This window comes from Halichoerus grypus, chromosome 6 (genome assembly GCF_964656455.1).
Source record: "Halichoerus grypus chromosome 6, mHalGry1.hap1.1, whole genome shotgun sequence".
Classification (NCBI taxonomy): Eukaryota; Metazoa; Chordata; class Mammalia; order Carnivora; family Phocidae; genus Halichoerus; species Halichoerus grypus.
In genome coordinates, this window is record NC_135717.1 from 121,860,864 (window position 1) to 121,881,230 (window position 20,367).

The window sequence follows — 20,367 nt, forward strand, 5'->3', positions numbered from 1 at the left end:
TTGGGACAGTCTCAGCTATGCCAGTTGCCATAGCTTAAATATTAATAGTACCCTCTTTCTCTTATAAAAGTGTCCCAATTTCGGGGTGCCTGCGTGGCTCAGTTGGTTAGGCATCTGCCTTCAGCTCAGGTCATGATCCCAGGGCTCTCCGCTCAGCGGGGAGCCTGCTTCTCCCTCTTCCTCTGCCTGCCTGTCTGCCTACTTGTGATCTCTCTCTCTCTGTCAAATAAATAAATAAAATCTTTAAAAAAAAAAAGTGTCTCAATTTGGACAATATGTTTTATGGTTACCCTACGTATTACAGTATTGCAGTGATTAATACTAAATATCTTGTCATTTTGCAGGTTTGCAAATAGAACTGTAGGATAAATTCCTAGAATTAGAATTGCTGAGTCAAAAGGTATATACATTTGTAGTTTTGATGTTGCCAAATTGCTTCCATATCGGTCATACCATTTTATAGTCTCACCGGCAGTGTAGAAGAGTGCTTGTTTTTCTGCCCTCATCGCAGGAGATTATCACTTTTTTTGTAATGTTTCCCATTCCAGTAGGTATAAAGTCATTTCTTTTTTTTTTTAATTTTTTTATAGTTATGTTAATCCCCATACATTACATCATTAGTTTTAGATATAGTGTTCCATGATTCATTGTTTGTGGGTATAAAGTCATTTCTAAGTGTTTGTTTTTATCTTAACTTTTTATAATTATGAGGTTGAACATCTTTTTGTAAGTTTAAGAATTGTTTTTTTAATGAATTATTAATAAAATTTCCCATTTTCTGTTGGGTATTAGAATTTTGATATTGATTTTTAGGAACTCTTAACATATTTTGGAACTTAGCCTTGTATAAGATGAGTTGCATACATTTCCTCTCCTCATCCTGGTTTATCATTTGACTTTTGGTTTTCCTTTTGTGGTTTTGCCATGTAGGAATTTTTTATCTTTTTTTTTTTTTTTTAAGATTTATTTATTTGACAGAGAGAGAGAGACAGCGAGAGAGGGAACACAAGCAGGGGGAGTGGGAGAGGGAGAAGCAGGCTTCCCGCGGAGCAGGAAGCCCGATGTGGGGCTCGATCCCAGGACCCTGGGATCATGACCTGAGCCGAAGGCAGACGCTTAACGACTGAGCCACCCAGATGCCCCAAGAATTTTTTATCTTTTTTTCCCCTTTTTTCCTTTAAAAAAAAAAATTTTTAAGTAATCTCTACACCCAGCGTGGGGCTTTAACTCACGACCCCAAGATCAAAAGTCACACGCTATTCCAACTGAGCAAGCCAGATGCCCCATATGTTGTATTTTTATATAACCCACTAATGATTTCCCAACTCTAAAATAACATAAAATACAGTAAAAAAAAATGTATGGGGAAAAAACAAATGAGAGATGAGGATACTTAGTAAATATAGATTGCTCTAACTATGGGACAATTACTATTTTTATTTTATTTAATCTCTACAAACATGGGGCTCGAACTCACAACCCCAAGATCAAGAGTTGCATGTTAAAAAAAAAAAGTTGCATGCTCTCCCAACTGAGCCAGCCAGTTGCCGTAAACTATGGGGAAAATGAAAAGAACAAGAATAGCTTGGGGCGCCTGGGTGGCTCAGTCAGTTAAGCTTCTGACTTTGGCTCAGGTAATGATCTCAGGGTCCTGGGATTGAACCCCGAGTTGGGCTCCTCCCTTGGAGGGGAGTCTGCTTGTCCCTCTCCCTCTCCCTCTCCCTTTGCCCCTCCCCACGCTCATACTCTCTCTTTCTCTCAAATAAACAAATAAAATCTTAAAAAGTAGCTAGAGGAGAACCTAGATTTCAGGGAGGGGCTTTTGTTTATTTTACTTGTATGTGTGCTTTTATCTTTTAAAAAAAAATTATCAAGAAGCTGGGGAAGATAGCCAGTACGATAAAAAGGTTGAAGATAGATGAATACTACATGCTAAGAATATAGGGAGAAATAGGTAGAAAACTTGAGAATGGTAAATATTTAGAATAACTACTGTGGAGACTAAGAGAAAACTCTAACTAGAGTCTTGTAGGAGTGTTGGAAAATACTAAGAGCCTGCCGAGATTAGAAGTTTTGTAGTTTAAACATTGATACAGAAAATAAATACAAATAGTTTTATGTGGGAGTGCTATGAAACATTCAAAGAACAGATAATCCCAATTTTATGCACTTTGTTCCAAGAAATGAGAAAAAAGGGAAATTTCACAACTTGTTTTGTTAAATTAGCATAACTTTTTTGTTGTTGTTACCTCTACCCCCAATATGGGGTTAGAATTTATGACCCCAAGATCAAGAGTGGCATGTTCTACTGAGTGAGCCAGCCAGGTACCCTTAAATTAGTATCACTTTAAAACCAAAATCACATGACAATATGAGGAAAAAAAACAAAGATATACATGTGAAAGTCATAAAACATATATTTATGACCAAGTAGAATATATCCGAAGGATGCTAGAATGGTTTAACATTGGAAAATATGCATAATTAACAACATCAACAGATTAAGAGTGAACCTATTTGATCCTCCTGGTCATTGCAGAAAAAGTATCTGATAAAATTAAATGCCTGTTCATCTCCAAAGCTCTTAGCAAACTAGACAAGAAAAGGAACATCATCATAAGCCTGATAAAGAGTTTATCAGGGAGGTTCCTGGCTGACTCCGTCTGTACAGCATGGGACTCTTGACACTGCATTGGTGAGTTCAAGCCACATCTTGGGTGTAGAGCTTACTCTAAAAAAAAAAGAAAAGTTTATCAGGGAACAGGGCCAATATCACAATGTCTGTTAACTATTTTATTAGATGTCTTATTGTCCAATAAGAAAAAGAAATGGTATAAGAATTATAAGAAACAAAATTGTCATTCACAAATGGTATTTATTAGGAAAATCCAAGTGAATCTATGGATAAATTGTTGGGGCTAAAAAGAGAATTCAGGGGCACCTGGCTGGCTCAGTCTGTGGAGCATGTGACTCTTGATCTCAGGGTTGTGAGTTTGAGCCCCACACTGGGTGTAGAGATTACTTAAAAATAAAATTTTTTTTTTTTTAAGATTTTATTTATTTGAGAGAGAAAGTGAGCAAGAGAGTGAGAAGGAGCAGGGGTAGGGGCAGAGGGAGATGGAGAGGCAGACTCCCCACTGAGCAGGGAACCCAACATGGGGCTCAATCCTGGGACTCCAGGGTCATGACCTGAGCCAAAGGCAGACACTTAACCAACTAAACCCAGACACCCGAAAAATAAAATCTTTATTTTTTATTTATTTTTATTTTTTTTTTAAAGATTTTTATTTATTTGACAGAGAGAGACACAGCGAGAGAGGGAACACAAGCAGGGGGAGTGGGAGAGGGAGAAGCAGGCCTCCCGCTGAGCAGGGAGCCCAATGCGGGGCTCGATCCCAGGACCCTGGGATCACGACCTGAGCCGAAGGCAGACGCGTAACGACTGAGCCACTCAGGCGCCCCCGAAAAATAAAATCTTAAAAAAAAAAAAAGAGAGACTTCAACAAGATTGCTAGGTAAAAGATCAGTATCCAAAATTGAGTAGTGTTCCTATGCTGAATAATTATGCCTATTTTTTAAAAACTACATTTATGATAGCATTTACAAATTGAAAAGTGCATATGAATAAACCTAATATAGGGTGTATAAGAATTTTATAGAGAGATTATTAAATGGAAAGGTATACCATATATTGCAAACTCTAGTCTGGCTATCATGATCCCTGACTCCTGATATTTATGCCTTTGTGTAAGCCCCTCCTCTTGAGTATAAATGGGACCTGTGATTTCCTCCTCACAAATAGAACGTGGCAGAGGTGACTGTGTCTTGTTGGCTATAAAGAAGCAAGCAACCATGTCGTGAGCTGCCCTCAGGAGAGGGTCACATGGCAAGGAACTGAAGGCAGCTCCCAGCCAACATTCAGTAAGAAACGAAGACCCTCAGACCAACAGCCTTCAAGGAACTGAATGCTGCCAAAAATCAAGTCACAGAAGTGGATTCTTCCCAGCTTGTGCCTCATGTGAGAGATGAACCTTGGACAGCACTTTGATTGCAGCCCAGCTAAGCCATGCTCAGACCCATAGAAACTGTGAGATAATAAAAATGTGTTGTTTTGCACCCCTAAGTTTGCAGTAACATTGTTATATAGCAACAGATAACTGATACACTGCTTTCAGTGGAGGAAAACATTCAGTATCAAAAAGGTGGAAACTGGGGCGCCTGGGTGGCTCAGTTGTTAAGCGTCTGCCTTCGGCTCGGATCATGATCCCACTGGGATCGAGCCCCACATCGGGCTCTTGCTCAGTGGGAGGCCTGCTTCTCCCTATCCCACCGCCCCCCGGCTTGTGTTCCCTCTCCCGCTGTGTTTCCGTCAAATAAATAAATAAAATCTTAAAAAAAAAAAGTGGAAACTGTCTCCAGAGTAATTGATAAATTTAACACAATTCCAGTCAAAATCTCAACAGTTTTGCAAAGAATGTGTAAGAAACCTAAAAATAAATAAATAAATAAATAAAATCTTTAAAAAAAGATTATTTGAGAGAGAGTGTGCGCATGCACAGGGGGCTGGGTATGTGTGCGGGGGCGGGGGGGAGGGCTACAGAGGGAGATAGAATCTCAGGCAGGCTCCCCACTGAGTGCTGAGTGCAGAGGCCCTCCTGGGGCTGGATCCCACCACCCTGAGATACGACCTGAGCCGAAATCAAGAGTTGGATTCTCAGGGGCGCTTTGGTGGTTCAGATGGTTAAGTGTCTGCCTTCAGCTCAGGTCGTGATCCCAAGGTCTTGGGATGGAGCCCCACGTCAGGCTCCCAGCTCAGCAGGGAGTCTGCTTCTCCCTCTGCCTCTCTCCCCTGCTCATGCTCTCTCTCTTGCTCTCAAATGAATAAGTAAAATCTTAAAAAAAAAAAAAAAAAGAGTTGGATGCTCAACCAACTGAGCTACCCAGGTGCCCCAAGACAGTTTTACTTCTTTCTTTCCAATCTGGATGCCTTTTTTTTTTTTTTTTTAAGATTTTATTTATTTGACGGAGAGAGACACAGCGAGAGCAGGAACACAAGCAGGGGGAGTGGGAGCGGGAGAAGCAAGCTTCCCGCCAAGCAGGGAGCCCAATGTGGGGCTTGATCCCAGGACCCTGGGATCATGACCCGAGCCGAAGGCAGACGCTTAACGACTGAGCCACCCAGGTGCCCCACAATCTAATTTTTTTTTAAGTAATTTCTATACCAGATGTGGGGCTGGAACGCACCCTGAGATCAAGAGTTGCATGCTCTTAACTGAGCCAGCCAGGCAAGGTACCCCAAACTTTTTTTTTTTTTTTAAAGATTTTATTTATTTATTTGAGAGAGAGAGGATGAGAGACAGAGAGCATGAGAGGGAGGAGGGTCAGAGGGAGAAGCAGACTCCCTGCCGAGCAGGGAGCCCGATGCGGGACTCGATCCCGGGACTCCAGGATCATGACCTAAGCCGAAGGCAGTTGCTTAACCAACTGAGCCACCCAGGCGCCCCCCCAAACTTTTTTTTTTGTTCAAGATTTATTTTTAGAGCAAGGGCATATGCACAAGGGGTGGGGAGAGGGGGCAGAGGGAAAGAATCTCAGGCAGATTCCCTGCTAAGTGGGGAGCCTGATGTGGGGCTCGATCTTCCAACCCCAAGATCATGACCTGAGCTGAAATCAAGAGTCAGACGCTCAACCAACTGAGCCACCCTGGTGCCCCCAAACATTTTTTTAAGTAATCTTCATGCTCAGTGTGGGGCTCCAATTCATGACCCTGAAATCAAGAGTGGCATACCCTACCAACTGAGCCAGCCAGGTGCCCCTAATTTTAGCATATTTATATGTTCAATGTATTTTAATAAGTTGATATATGAGTCTACATTAGTGTATAAAGAAAGAAATTTGGCATTAGCCATCTAAACTTTAGTGAGTTGGCTCAGATTTTCAAGCTGCAGGTTATTTACTTAGATTTGTAGTAAGCAATAAGATGGGTTTGTTAAGACAACTATCGGGGTGCCTGGGTGGGTCAGTCAGTTGAGTGTCTGCCTTGGGCTGGGGTTGTAATCCTGTGGTCCTGGGATCAAGCCCTGTGTTGGGCTCCCTGCTCAGCAGAGAGCCTGCTTCTCCCTCTGCCTTTGATCCTCCTCCCTACTTGTACTCTCTCTCTGACAAATAAATAAAATCTTAAAAAAAGACAACTACCATTGTAAAAAATATGCAATTTGTAGATAAAAAGATGAATTTGTGATACTCAGCATAGTGTAGTGTAAGTATCAGATATGGATAAAAAAATATATCTTGGGGCGCCTGGGTGGCTCAGTCGTTAAGCGACTGCCTTCGGCTCAGGTCATGGTCCCAGGTTCCTGGGATGGAGCCCCGCATCGGGCTCCCTGCTTGGCGGGAAGCTTGCTTCTCCCTCTCCCACTCCCCCTGCTTGTGTTCCCTCTCTCGCTGTCTCTCTCTGTCAAATAAATAAAATCTTTTTTTTTTTTAAAGATTTTATTTATTTATTTGAGAGGGAGAATGAGATAGAGAGAGCATAAGAGGAGCGAGGGTCAGAGGGAGAAGCAGACTCCCTGCTGAGCAGGGACCCCGATGCGGGACTCGATTCAGGGACTCCAGGATCATGACCTGAGCGGAAGGCAGTCACTTAACCAACTGAGCCATCCAGGCGCCCCAATAAATAAAATCTTTAAAAAAAAAATACATCTTGGGGCGCCTGGGTGGCTCAGTCGTTAAGCGTCTGCCTTCGGCTCAGGTCATGGTCCCAGGGTCCTGGGATCGAGCCCCGCATCGGGCTCCCTGCTCAGCGGGAAGCCTGCTTCTCCCTCTCCCACTCCCCCTGCTTGTGTTCCCTCTCTGGCTGTCTTTCTCTCTGTCAAATAAATAAAATCTTTTTAAAAAAAAAATACATCTTGTAAAATGCTTTATAATCAACAAAAGTACTTTTACAATCATTATCCAGTTTGACTGTCATAGTAACTCCTGAGAGATACTATGCCCGTTTTGTAGAAGGGGAAACTGATGTTTTTGTTTTTTATTTTTTAAAGATTTTATTTATTTGACAGAGAGAGACACAGCGAGAGAGGAAACACAAGCAGGGGGAGTGGGAGAAGGAGAAACAGGCTTCCCGCTGAGCAGGGAGCCTGATGTGGGGCTCTATCCCAGGACCCTGGGATCATGACCTGAGCCGAAGGCAGACGCTTAATGACTGAGCCACCCAGGTGCCCCGAAACTGATGTTTTATTTTATTTTTTTTTAAGATTTTATTTATTTATTTGAGAGAGAGAGAATGAGAGAGAGAGAGAGCACATGAGAGGGGGGAGGGTCAGAGGGAGAAGCAGAGTCCCTGCTGAGCAGGGAGCCCAATACGGGACTCGATCCAGGGACTCCAGGATCATGACCTGAGCCGAAGGCAGTCGCTTAACCAACTGAGCCACCCAGGTGCCCGAAACTGATGTTTTAAAAGATTGAGATTTCAGGGTGCCTGGCTCAGTCAGGACATGTGACTTTTGTCTCAGGGTTGTAAGTTTGAGCCCCGCGTTGGGTGTAGAGATTACTTAAAAATAAAATCTTAAAAAAAATTGGTGTCTTCCAGTTTAACACAGAAAATGGTAGAGCTGGGTTTAAATTTCAAATTTCTGATCTTCCTATACCCATGGACAAATTCTACGCTTTGTTTTCCCTGTATTTGCTAAAGGTTGCATGACCTATATTATCCATGAGGCGGCAGTGTTTTCTTAATATTCATTGGGAATTCACTTTCCCACTGGACATACTTAAATGGAAGTGAAAATTGTATTCTTTCAGCTAATTCTTGATCATAAATTATGTTTGGGTGTTAAAGATAAAAAGGTTAGTAAAGTTGGTGGCTGCTTCCTAGGAGCTCACAATCTGGGGGCAAGAAATGGGACAGTCAAGTAGAATTAAAAGCCTACTGAAATTTTGTACAAAATGCCATAGGAATACAAAATTTTCTTTTTAAGATTTTATTTATTTATTTATTTGACAGAGAGAGAGAGAGGGAGAGAGCACAAGCAGGGGGAGCAGCAGGCAGAGGCAGAGGGAGAAGCAGGCTCCCTGCAGAGCAGGGAGCCCGATGTGAGACTTGATCCCAGGACCCTGGGATCATGACCTGAGCCGAAGGCTGACCTTAACCAACTGAGCCACCCAGGCACCCCAGGAATACAAATTTATGATAGACCTTTAGAGTGTCTTTTAATTTTTTTAAAATTTTATTTTTAAAAAAATTAGATTTTATTTATTTGAGAGACAGAGTGAGTGAGAAAGAGCACACAAGCAGGGGGAGAGGGAGAAGTAGGCTCCCCTGCTGAGCAAGGATCCTGGTGCGAGGCTCGATCTAAGGACCCTGGGATCCCAACCCCAGCAGAAGGCAGACGCTTAACCGACTGAGCCACCCAGGCGCCCCTTGAGTTGTCTTTTTAATGCAATAATGGGGTTATAGTTTCATCTAGCACACAGATGAGAGACGTAAGTAAATTCAAGCTTACTGACTGCATAATGACACAAAATGAACAATAAAAGGAAAATAATGTATGTTGTAAATATAAAGTAAAAAGCTCCTGGATATCCTAACTTGCTATTCCATCACTGTCAACACTATTTTCAGCATTTTTAATGAGTACTGTCTTTTCACATATAAATTTAATGTTAAAGATACTCGCATTCATTCTTGGAACAAATATGTTTTAATTTTAAATTAGCCAGATAGGGGTGCTTGGGTGGCTCAGTTGGTTAAGCGCCCGACTTCCGCTGAGGTCATGATCTCGGGGTCCTGAGACTGAGCCCTACAACGTTGGGCTTCCCCACTCAGTGGGGAGTCTGCTTCTCTCTCTTCCTCTGCCCCTCTCCTGCTTTCTCTCTCTTTCTCAAATAGATAAAGTCTTAAAAAAATAAAATAAATTAGCCAGATACTGTTAAATGCTAGGGATATAGTAGTGTACACAAAATAGTCCCAGTCCCTGTCCTCATCCATCTTATGCTTCTAGTAAAGCCTCCAAGTGACTAGTGGCCTTATAAATAATGTAGATTGATATTTTAGGAACTATTTTTTATATTCAAATCTTATGTTTCATCTGCGTTTCAAGATATGGTACAAGTTATCCTCAGAAGGAAAGCAGAATTCAAGCAAATTACCTTCTAAATATATGGTAAATCAGACCTTAGGTAGAATCTCAAACACTTAATTAGCAGTACTTCCCAACAACTGTAGGTTTTTTTTTAATTATTAAGCTTTGTGTTTTAATTCCAGTGTAGTTAACATACAGTGTTATAAAAAAAATAGTGTTCCATTAGTTTCAGGTGTACAATATAGTAATTCTACAATTCTTATACATTACTCAGCACTCATCGTGATAAGTATATTCTTTAATCCACATCACCTGTTTCTCTCCTACCCTCCCTCCACCTCCCCTCTGGTAGCCATCAGTTTGCTCTCTATAGTTAGGAGTCTGATTTTGGTTTCTCTCTCTCTCTCTCTCTCTCTTTTTTTTTTTTTTTTACTTTGCTCCTTTGTTTCTTAAATTCCACATATGAATGAAATCATATGGTATTTGTCTTTCTCTGACTGATTTATTTCACTTAACATTATACTCCCTAGCTCTATCCATGTCATTGCAGATGGCAAAATTTCATTCTTTTTATGGCCAAGTAATATTCCATTGTATATACATATACCACATCTTCTTTTTATCCATTCATCAATCTATGGACACTTGGGGCTGCTTCCATAATTTGGCTGTTGTGAATAATGCTGCTATAAACATAGGGGTACATGCATCCCTTTGAATTAGTGTTTTTGTATTTTTTGGGTAAATACCCAGTAGTGTGATTAATGGATTGTCGGGTAGTTCTATTTTTAACTCTTTGAGTAACATCCATACTCTTTTCCACAGTGGCTGTACCAGTTTGCATTCCTACCAACAGTGCATGAGGGTCCCAATTCTCCACATCCTCATAAACACTTATTTCTTGAGTTTTTTATTTTAGCCATTCTGACAGGTGTAAGGTGATATCTCAGTGTGATTTTGATTTGCATTTCCCTAATGATGAGTGTTATTGAGCATCTTTTCACGTGTCTGTCCAACAGCTGTAGTTTTCTACAAATCTTGTTTCCATTATAAGTTTATTCCTAAAAATATTGTCCATTATGCAATTTAATAATAGGCCAAAATATTGTTCATCACTGCTACTTGAGATAAAGAGTTGGTTTGAGGGGCACCTGGGTGGCTCATTCGTTAAGTGTCTGCCTTTGGTTCGGGTCATGATCCCGGGGTCCTGGGATCAAGCCCCGCATCGGGCTCACTGCTCAGTGGGAAGCTTGCTTCTTTCTCTCCCATTCCCCCTGCTTGTGTTCCTGTTCTCGCTGTGTCTCTCTCTGTCTGGGTGGCTCAGTCGGTTGGGCAGCTGCCTTAGGCTCAGGTCATGATCTTGGGATCCTGGGATTGAGCCCCACGTCGGGCTCCTTGCTCGGCGGAGAGCCTGCTTCTCCCTCTCCCTCTGTCTGCCACTCTGCCTACTTGTGCTCTCTCTCTCTCTCTGTTAAATGAATAAATAAAAATCTAAAAAAAAAAAAAAGAATTTCTGAATGATCAGATTGTTTGCTTATAGAATGGAGAGAAGGAAAAGAAATTGGATGGATGATTCCTGAAACTTCTTATCCAGTATTTCCAGTTATAAAGTTTAGCCTGCCTAGTCCTAGTATCATCTTTTGAATGTGACTAAGATACTAGTTTTTGGAAATATTCACTTCACATCATCCAATCTGGATTATGCAATACCCACAGGGTATACACACTGGGAGATGGTAGAGTTATTAATAATAATGGAGCTAATACCTATTGAGTGTTTACCAAGTGCCAAAGACTTTCCTAAGGGCTTTATATGTATTGTCTTATTTCACTACCATTCTAGGAAATAGACACTCTTTATTTATCCTGTTTTACAGGTGAGAAAAGATACAGACATGTGAGGTAATTTTCTGTGTCCCTCAGTTTGTGACAGAACTGAACTAGAACTTAGATTTGATTCCAAAGGCTAATGGAGTAGGTTTTATCTCCATTTTGCAAATGAGTGATTTAGAGATGTTAAGTACCTTGACATAAAGTCACATAAGTAATAACGATGGTGTCAGCATTTGAACTCATGGTCTGTCTCTCTCTAAAACTCATGGTTTTAACTATTTTACTTTTTTTTAAAGATTTATTTATTTTATTTGAGAGAGAGAGATCATCAGTGGCAGGGGCAGAGGGAGAGAGAATCTCAAGCAGACTCCACACTGAGCTTGGAGCCCAAGGGGGGCGGGGCACGACCCTGAGATGATGCCCTGAGCCAAGACCAAGAGTCGGGCACTTAACCGACTGCGCCACCCAGGCGCCTCTATTTTAAATTCTAAAATATTGAGCATCAAGAAATAAAGTAGGAGAACAAAACACCCTGAGAATGTTAGAGTTTTTAAAAAAATTAAAATAGGTTGACTGGCTTTATAAATCCCATTAGAAATCAGGTCTTAGAGATTAAGGTTTTTGTACCACATTGTTAGACTAAGGGAGAAGAAATCAATGAAGGGCCTAAAAGGCAAGGATGACTTGGCTTATAATGAATGAGAATCTCTGAGGGCAGAAAAGAGACTTTAAAAAAATATGGTAGCACTGAGCGATGCCTTTAGTAATTTATGTATTGCATTTGGCTGCTGTTCTTCCAGTCTCCCTTGCGGCTCCCACATTGAGGCTGTTCCCACCCTTCCTGTGTCCCTTGAGCTGAGCAGGCACTTCCTGTCCTGTTGGAAATGAAAGTTAGAGGTTGGGGGTGGTGTGTGGTATGTGTGTATTTACTCTGCAGATTGTTAGTCCTGTCTGTCCCATTATCAGAGCAAAAAGGTGACCAGAAAACTAGAAGAGAGACTGGGGCTTCATTTAAGGGAGGATTTGGGCTTAAGGTTTGTTGTGGCAAAGCAGACAGGGTTAATTTGTTTTGAGAGAATATCTGTGATGGCAGAAGGTGACCTGAAGAAGGGATTTGAAGGCTTTGATTTTACATCCCTGTTTCATTTGGATTGGTAGGAATTACTGGGTATCATTCTTGAATTTTTGGTTTTCTACAAGTTTCTTATTAAGGCTACTTCCACAGGTCATTACTTTGAAACTGTTTGAGGTGAGTGTTGTCTCAACTGTGTTAGGTTCTTCTTGCCTAAGGACTTTGTGTTTTCTTCTCTGTGAAGCATATGCTTTTTAAAAGTAATTTTTTCCTACAGCTCAGAGACAACTTGAAGCAAATATTCCAACTCTGTGAACTTCAGTTTGGGCATAAATTCCAGGTTTGGTGAGTAACTCTTAATTGTTTCAGCTTCGTGGACCTTGAAGACTAGAAAATGGTGGGGTAAAGAGTCAAACAAGATAGCTTACAGTTGTTGAAGAAACTGCTAGGTAGGCAGTTTTACCTCAGTAAAGCTGGGAGGAAAGAAAGGAGACTATTAGACACCAAATTTATGACATAGTCCAGTTTGATAATTCCTTCTTAAGTATGAAATCATGCCTGAGGGAATCTGGAAAGGAGTGAGAGACATTAGCCCATCGGCGTGACCGAAGACGAATAGAACTATCCGAGGATCTGAAACTAGTTACTTCCCATACTCTGTCTCAGCTCTATGGCAAGCTCTTCTGTTTGTTCTTTCTTCGTGCATGAAGATCACTGTAAGTATAAAGTGTGGGAAAAGTCCTGAGCTCATTTCACATATTCGTTTTCAGTATAGTTGTCCTCACGTGTTCTCTGAGGCAGTGTGTCCCAGTGGCCCCTTTAAAATCAAGCTTGAAAGCTGTTTCTAAATCTTATAGCTCTAAAGCAAAAAAAAAAAAAAATCCTCAGTGTCTTTTCAGAGGAATCAGAACTTGTTCTTATTGGAAAAGGGGTGGAGTTGAAAGGGGTAGACCTAAGAACTTTTCTTTCTGCTTTAACTACCAAGACTGTGAAAAATAAAATAACATCTGGGGCATTAGGACCCAGTGGAAGTGCCTCATTCAGACTCTTGGTTAACTTCTCTCAGTGACGTAAACAAGCAGCCCTAGCTCATTCTCTACCCGCCCCCCCATTCCTCTCCCTCTTGCTCCTTTTCTCCCCCTTTCTCCTCCCCCTCCCTTTTCCCTCTCATTTTCTCTTTCCCCCTCTCTTCCCCCTCCCTTTCCCTCTCCCTCTTCTCTCTCTCAGCTCCCTTACATTAAAGAGAAAATGCTGCTATCAGTGACTTCCAGGCCTGGGATTTCGACTTTTGGCTATAACAAGAACAACAAGAAGGTAGGGAAAAGTGCTTTTTTGGAATCCAGCGACTTCCTTTCCTGGGGATCCGGGAGTGCCCTTGGCTTTAACATTCTTCGTGAGAGGGGATCGGAATTCCTCTCTACACTCAGCGCCTCTCCCTTTTCCACCACTTCTTTCGGCATCTTTTTCTCACCTGGTTTTGAAGTTCCAGCAGTTTACAGTCCCTGTGTGGGAGGCCTGAGAAGGCAGGGGAATTAAAAACAAATCAAGCTTGTAAGTTTGTATCTTTGTGAAATGAAGTTAGTTTGACTTCCTGCTGATATACCCAGTCTCCACTGGGATAATGTCATCTCAAACCCTAGTCCCTTGCCCACTCCCTCCAAGGTTATTTTTATCTTTTTGATGAACTGTTTCTACTCCCCCCCGCCCTTCCTTTCTGCCCACTCCACCAGCATTATCAGGTAGCTGAAATATATAGTCTGTGAAATCACAACAGCTTCATCAAGAACTGGGTATACTCTTCTAGACTAGGTAGAGACCCTACCTCACCCAGCCGGTAGGGAAGGAGTCCTAAGAGAGAACATACCTTGGAATTAAGGCAGAAAGCTCTGTGATTCTTTGGGTTCTGCTGCTGAGCTGGTGCTTAGACCTCTGCTGATAAGCCAGGCTCAGCAGGGATCCTTAGTCTTTGTGATTAACCCACAGTTGCCAGAGAATTGTGGTATGCTTGGGAGCATGGGCAGTCAAATGAGAGGTGGATAGTCATGCCCACATTCACCAGAGAATATCCTTGACAGTTTCTTGGCATTTCAGGGCTCGCAATGCTGATTAGGAGGAACTTCATACTGTAGGAGAAAGACCCTTTACCCTCTCTCTTGGCATATAGCTGTTTGAAGAAAAAAGATACCATGGATGTGTAGGGATCTTTTGCCCATCTGATGGAGTGTTGGAGGGCTTGGGAAGGATTCCTGCTGCTGCTTTCTCATATATCTAAAGATACTATTATAGGTAATTTAAACAAAGTATCTGATCAAGGCAGTGGGTAAATGTTTAGACCCAAAACACTTAGTGTCAGTTTATAATGGTATTCATTCTGTTTATATCCTTAAGAAATATGGGTCCATATATGTTTGTTGGTTACACACACACACATATGAATATATAATTTTGATAGAATTTTTTAAAAGATTTTATTCATTTATTTTATTTTTTTAAAGATTTTATTTATTTATTTGACAGAGACAGAGATAGTGAGAGCAGGAACACAAGCAGCGGGAGTGAGAGAGGGAGAAGCAGGCTTCCCCTCGAGGAGGGAGCCCGATGTGGGACTCAATCCCAGGACCCTGGGATCATGACCTGAGCCGAAGGCAGACGCTTAACGACCGAGCCACCCAGGCGCCCATTATTCATTTATTTTAGAGAGTGCATGAGTGGTGGGGAGGGGCAGAGGGAACGGGAGAAGCAGGCTCCCTGATCTGCAGGGAGCCCAACGTGGTGCTGGGGGCTTGATCCCAGGACCCTGAGATCATGACCCAAGCCGACGGCAGACGCTTAACCAACTGAGCCACCCGGTCACCTCCAGAAAGATATTTCATCTATTTTTATTCCTTTCAAAATTTATATTGTACTATATGAAACTTAATTTTTTTTCCTCCAAGTCTCTCAGGTTACCTAGACCCATTAAAATAAAGTAAAAAGAATTCCAGAAGTTAATTTTTTTCCTCTTAGGGGTTTCATGTATTCAGTGCTATCTAAAATCTTCTCTTAGCTGTCTTCACTCCCTTCCTATCTTGTAGTGTAGGAAACATTTAACCAGCTTCTAAATCTAGGATACCATAGGGGACAAAGAGGTATAATTGTGGACTAGGATTCAAATCTCATTATCTCTTCTGATAACTTGTAAGGTTTGAGAAGCAAGCAAGAATTGTGTGGGTTCTTACAGATCAGTGTTATGATGACATCACTTTGTGGCTGTATATATGACTCCTTGTGTGTATATATAGGTTGGTGAATATTGGGTATACTTAAAGCATTACTATGTTGCTCTTTGTCTTTGTGTTGACATGTAGTGCTTAATGTGTTTGTTTCTCTTTTAGGAAGAGAAAACATGGATTTGTTCATGTAATTTGTAAATTTTTACACTCAAGGTTACGTATTTCACACTTTTTAAAAAGATTTTATTTATTTGAAAGAGAGAGAGCGTGCACACAGAGGGGAGGGGCAGAGCGAGAAGGAGAAAGAGTCTCAAGCAGACTCTGTGCCGTGCGTGGAGCCCATTGCAGGGCTTGATCCCAGCACCCTGAGATCAAGACCTGAGCCCAAACCAAGAGTCAGCCGCTTAACCAACTGTGCCACCCAGGCGCCCCCAAAGTTACATTTTTAAAATAACTTTTGTTTTTAGTAATAAATTTAAGACATGCCCATAAAAAAAGTAAGCATAAGGGGGTATATAAAATAAAAAGTTAAGTCTTCCTTTCCTGTCCTAAAGTTCCTTACCCAAATCCTACCCCTCAAGGAGAATAACTGGTAGCAATTTGGTGTATATATCCCACTAGACTTTTCTATGACAAGGTTAAGTTTTAATTTTGACATTGGCTTATTTGCCATTTCTATTAAGAACTCAATTTCTCTAGTAGATCAAGTCTACGTGATAAAGTTCTTGGACCTGTCCACAATGTTTAAAAAACTGAAAGAAAGGACAATCAAAATTTAAACTTTTGAAAAATACAAATTCTAAATACCTGCTTTTATTGTCTGTCATTATGTAATCCAAAAATCTAGGTATAATAGATTTGTAGAGATCTGCTTTCTTGAAGGAGAATTTTTATTTTTTTATTTATTTTTATTTATTTTTTAAGATTTTATTTATTTGACAGAAAGAGACACAGTGAGAGAGGGAACACAAGTAGAGGGAGTGGGAGAGGGAGAAGCAGGCTTCCCGCTGAGCAGGGAGCCTGATGCGGGGTTCGATCCTAGGACCCTGGGATCATGACCTGAGCCGAAGGCAGACGCTTAACGACTGAGCCACCCAGGTGCCCCAAAGGAGAATTTTTACATCATAATTTACTGTAGTCATCACTTCTAGTTTGTGGAGAAGTCATTACCAGTGAGCTCACAAAAGCTATTTATACACGAGTGTTGTGACGTGTTTGAAAGTGTATTAATTTTATTTACTAGACTTTAAAAAGTAGGATTGTTTTATTTTGAAGCATATTTGTATACTTCACTTGTCAGGGAAGTTGTTACCTAAGGAGTCCACGGCATAGTTTTCTTACTGTTTTAGACTGTGGTAAATATAGGAATGCAACCAACGAATGTGTAATTCCTAATAAAGGCAGATTCTTTCTCAAGATGTAGTGTTGAATATCCATTCTTTTCTTGGCAGTTAAATAGTCACAGAAAGGGGGAATGTGGATTTCAAAGACTGATTTCTGCAACATAATGTAGTGCTTGTTTTAAAAACATCTGTTTTAATGGCCTTCAATTGCTCTCTGGCTCATTTAAAAAAATTAAAATAAAAAGATCAGAGTTCTAGGGTCTCAACACTTTCAGTGTTTCAAAGAGTTGCCTCGGTAGAGAGATTTGAGTATAGGTGAGACTGAAAGAGGAAATGTTTGGAACTAAAGGAATCTCAGACTTGTAAAGGGCCTAACCACGCCTTCCCTGACATCATCTTCCTGGCATGTGTTATTATAATTTAACTCCTCAGAGCATCAACAACTATTTCCTGTGGAAAAAAAAAAAAGAGATTGTGTTAACTTGGGATAATTTGCCTTGCCTAACCTATTTTGCATAAATTTCTTTTTCCTCTTGATCTTAACATATTGAAGACCAGTGGGGGAGGGAGTTGGAAGCAATGTTGGGAGTAGAACTGACTGGTGGGCATTGTCAGATCTTCACTCTTTGAGAAGCAGGAGTTACGTGAAAGTTTTAAGTATTTACTCAGGAGAGAAAAAGTGGGAAGCAGTGCTATAATCGTTTATACTTTTAACAGGGAAGGATGATTTTTGTGTGTTTACAACATTTTCAGCTAGTTTCCATCAAATCAAACTTACTAAAACGGAGGACTAAGAAGTTTTAGGTCTAACATCTCTTGACTATTCTGTTGTCTGTAATAAAGGTGGGGCAGCTATTCTGTTGTCTGTAATAAAGGTGACTCAGTTCATTAAAGTTTAGTGGTAATGTCTTTCCTTTGATCCCTCCTTTACCTTTTGAGCCCTACTACACCAATTTATGCACTCATTACTGATTATCTTTACAACTATAATAGGTATCCCACATGATCTCCTTGCCTCCTAGTTCTCCCTGCCTTGCCCCAAATAACTTTAAAGGACTTTTTTAGAAGATCTTTTGTTTGTTTATGATAGAGAAAAAGTGAGAGCAAACATGAGAGCAGGGGAAGGAGCAGAGGGAGAAGGACAAGCTGACTCTGCTTAGCATGGTGGCCGCCCTGGGGCTTGATCTCAGTACCATGAGATCATGGCCTGAGCCAAAAAGAAGAGTCTGTCGCTTAACTGACTGAGCCACCCAGGCGCCGCCACCCCCCAATAACTTTATATTTGCTACCATGACAGTCTTCCAACAACCCAGCAGTTAGTCTAGTGCTGAGCATTTCTTGTATAAAAATATTTAATGGCTATATATTACCTGCTAAACAAAGCCCAAACCCTAGCCCAGTACCCACTATTTATCCAGCCTTTCCTTTTTTTTATTTTAAAAAAATTATTTTTATTTTTTAAAAGATTTATTTATTTGACAGAGAGAGAGATAGTGAGAGAGAGCACAAGCAGGGTGAGCAGCAGGCAGAGGGAGAGGGAGAAGCAGGCTCCCCACTGAGCCAGGAGAAGGATGTGATGCGGGGCTTGATCCCAGGACCCTGGGATCCTGACCTGAGCCAAAGGTAGATAGATGCTTAACCGACTGAGGCACACAGGTGCCCCTTAATTTTTATTTTTAATTTTTTTTAAGTGGGCTCCAGGCATTGCGGGGCTTGAACTCACAACCCTGAGATCAAGACCTAAGCTTAGATTGAGAGTTGGACTTAACTGACTGAGCCACCCAGGTGCCCCTATCCGGCCTCTGCTTATCTTCCCCACCTACCCCTCCTTGATTCCATTACCTACACTCTGCTTTACCCAGTTGTCTTACCTGCAATTCTCTGGGTATACCCTTGGATTACTGGTCTAAATTTCTAATTCCATAAGAAAATATGCTGTAAGACAGAAAAATACAGACAAGAAAGAGAATGACATAAAATATAGATTAAGAGGTCAGATGGAATTATAATACAGATGTGCAAACCGTAGAGTTCTATCCTGGAAGATGAGGACTGAAGAGTACCCATTGATTTTTTTTAATTTATTTTATTTATTTATTTTTTTAAAGATTTTATTTATTTATTTGACAGAGAGAGAGATAGCGAGAGCAGGAACACAAGCAGGGGGAGTGGGAGAGGGAGAAGCAGGCTTCCCGCCGAGCAGGGAGCCCGATGTGGGACTCGATCCCAGGACCCTGGGATCATGACCTGAGCCGAAGGCAGACGCTTAACGACTGAGCCACCCAGGCGCCTATTTTATTTTTTTTAAGATTTATTTGTGAAAGAGAGTGTGGGGAAAGGGGCAGAGGGAGAAGAGAGAGAGAGAATCTCAAACAGACTCCCTGCTGAATGCGAGGCCCGATGTGGGGCTCGATCCCATGACCCTGGGATCATGACCTGAGCCAAAATCAAGACTCAGATACTCAACCAACTGAGCCACCCAGGCACCCCAATACCCATTGATTTTTGTCACTGAAGAGGTGGTTGGCAATTTTGACAAGCAGTTTCAGAGTTGGGAGCAGAAGTGAGGTCGTAGTGGATTGATGATTATAAGAAGGTAATGAAGTATAGGTGGTATATATAGACTAATCTTTTAAGAACTTTAAGATGGAGAGCAGAACCCAATTAAAAAATGGGCAAAAGATATGAATAAGTATTTCTTCAAAGAAGATCCACAAATAGCCATGAAAAAGGTGCTCAGCATCATTAGCCATCAAGGAAATGGAAATCAAAACCACAATGAGATACCACTTCACACCCACTAGGATGCCTGTAATCAAAAAGGTAATAACATGGAGTAATTGGACTCTTCATACACTGTTTGTGGGAATGTAAAATGGTGCAACTGCTTTGGAAAACAGTTTGGCAGTTCTTTAAAAGGTTAAACCAGTCAGGGCACCTGGGTGGCTCAGTCGGTTAGGCTTCTGACTTCGGCTCAGGTCATGGTCTCGGGGTCCTGGGATCCACCCTTACCCGGGGCTCCCGGCTCAATGGGGAGTCTGCTTGTCCCTCTGCTCCTCCCCCTCCTGCTCTCTCTCTCTCAAATACATAAAAAAATTAAAATTAAAAAAAAAAATTTAAACACAGTCCTAGGTATATACCCAAGAAGAATTAAAACATGTCCACACAAAAACCTGTGCACCAGTGTTAATAGCAACATTGTTCATAATAGCCAAAAAGTGGAAACAACCCAGATAGCCACCAACTGATGAATGGATAAATAAAATATTGTGTGTACCCATACAATGGAAGTTTTGGAAGTTTATTCACCAATAAGAAGGAATAGAATGCTGGTACATTCTACAAAATGGTATGAAATGTCCAGAATAGGCAAATCTATGGAGATAGCAGATTAGTGGTTCCCTAGGTCTGGGGGAGAAAGGGATGGTTGGGGGAAAATGGGGAGTATCTGGAAATGGGTATTGGGTTTCTTTTGGGGTAATGAAAATGTTCTAAAATTAATTGTGGTAATGGCTGTGAAACTGTGATCTAAATGCCACTGAATTTATACTTTAAGTGGGTTAATTACATGGTATGTAAATTATGAATCAATAAAGTTGTTATTTTAAAAAGATGGGGAACAGAGAAATGAGATGAAGGCAGAAAGAGGATGGGGGTGATAGAATTTTCTTTAAAGATGGGAGATATGGGAGCCAAAATGTAAAAAGAATCATGGTGAGTTACTTGATACTTATTTTCCAAATATATATGTTCCTGTTCTTGTTCCTTCTCTCTGATCCTTTTGTTTTTGCTGTGCCTCAAGTATTCAGCCTCTCTGCTCGTTT

The 20,367-nt window shown here is 41.1% G+C and overlaps 1 protein-coding gene across 4 annotated transcripts in view; it reads left to right on the forward strand.

Moving 5' to 3' along the window:
* The first annotated feature begins 11,804 nt into the window (after positions 1 to 11,804).
* The window catches only part of RBMS2 (RNA binding motif single stranded interacting protein 2), a 67,366-nt gene continuing 58,803 nt past the window's right edge, over positions 11,805 to 20,367 (forward strand). The window contains exons 1-3 of one of the 4 annotated variants that reach the window (XM_036117083.2): positions 11,805 to 12,165; positions 12,266 to 12,333; positions 13,216 to 13,302. In XM_036117083.2, coding sequence (XP_035972976.1) covers positions 13,237 to 13,302 — 66 coding nt within the window. In that variant the 5' untranslated portion in view covers positions 11,805 to 12,165; positions 12,266 to 12,333; positions 13,216 to 13,236. Of the gene's footprint in view, positions 12,166 to 12,265; positions 12,334 to 13,072; positions 13,303 to 20,367 lie in introns of those variants that run through there. The other 3 variants (XM_036117104.2, XM_036117090.2, XM_078076140.1) reach the window with 3 other exon arrangements.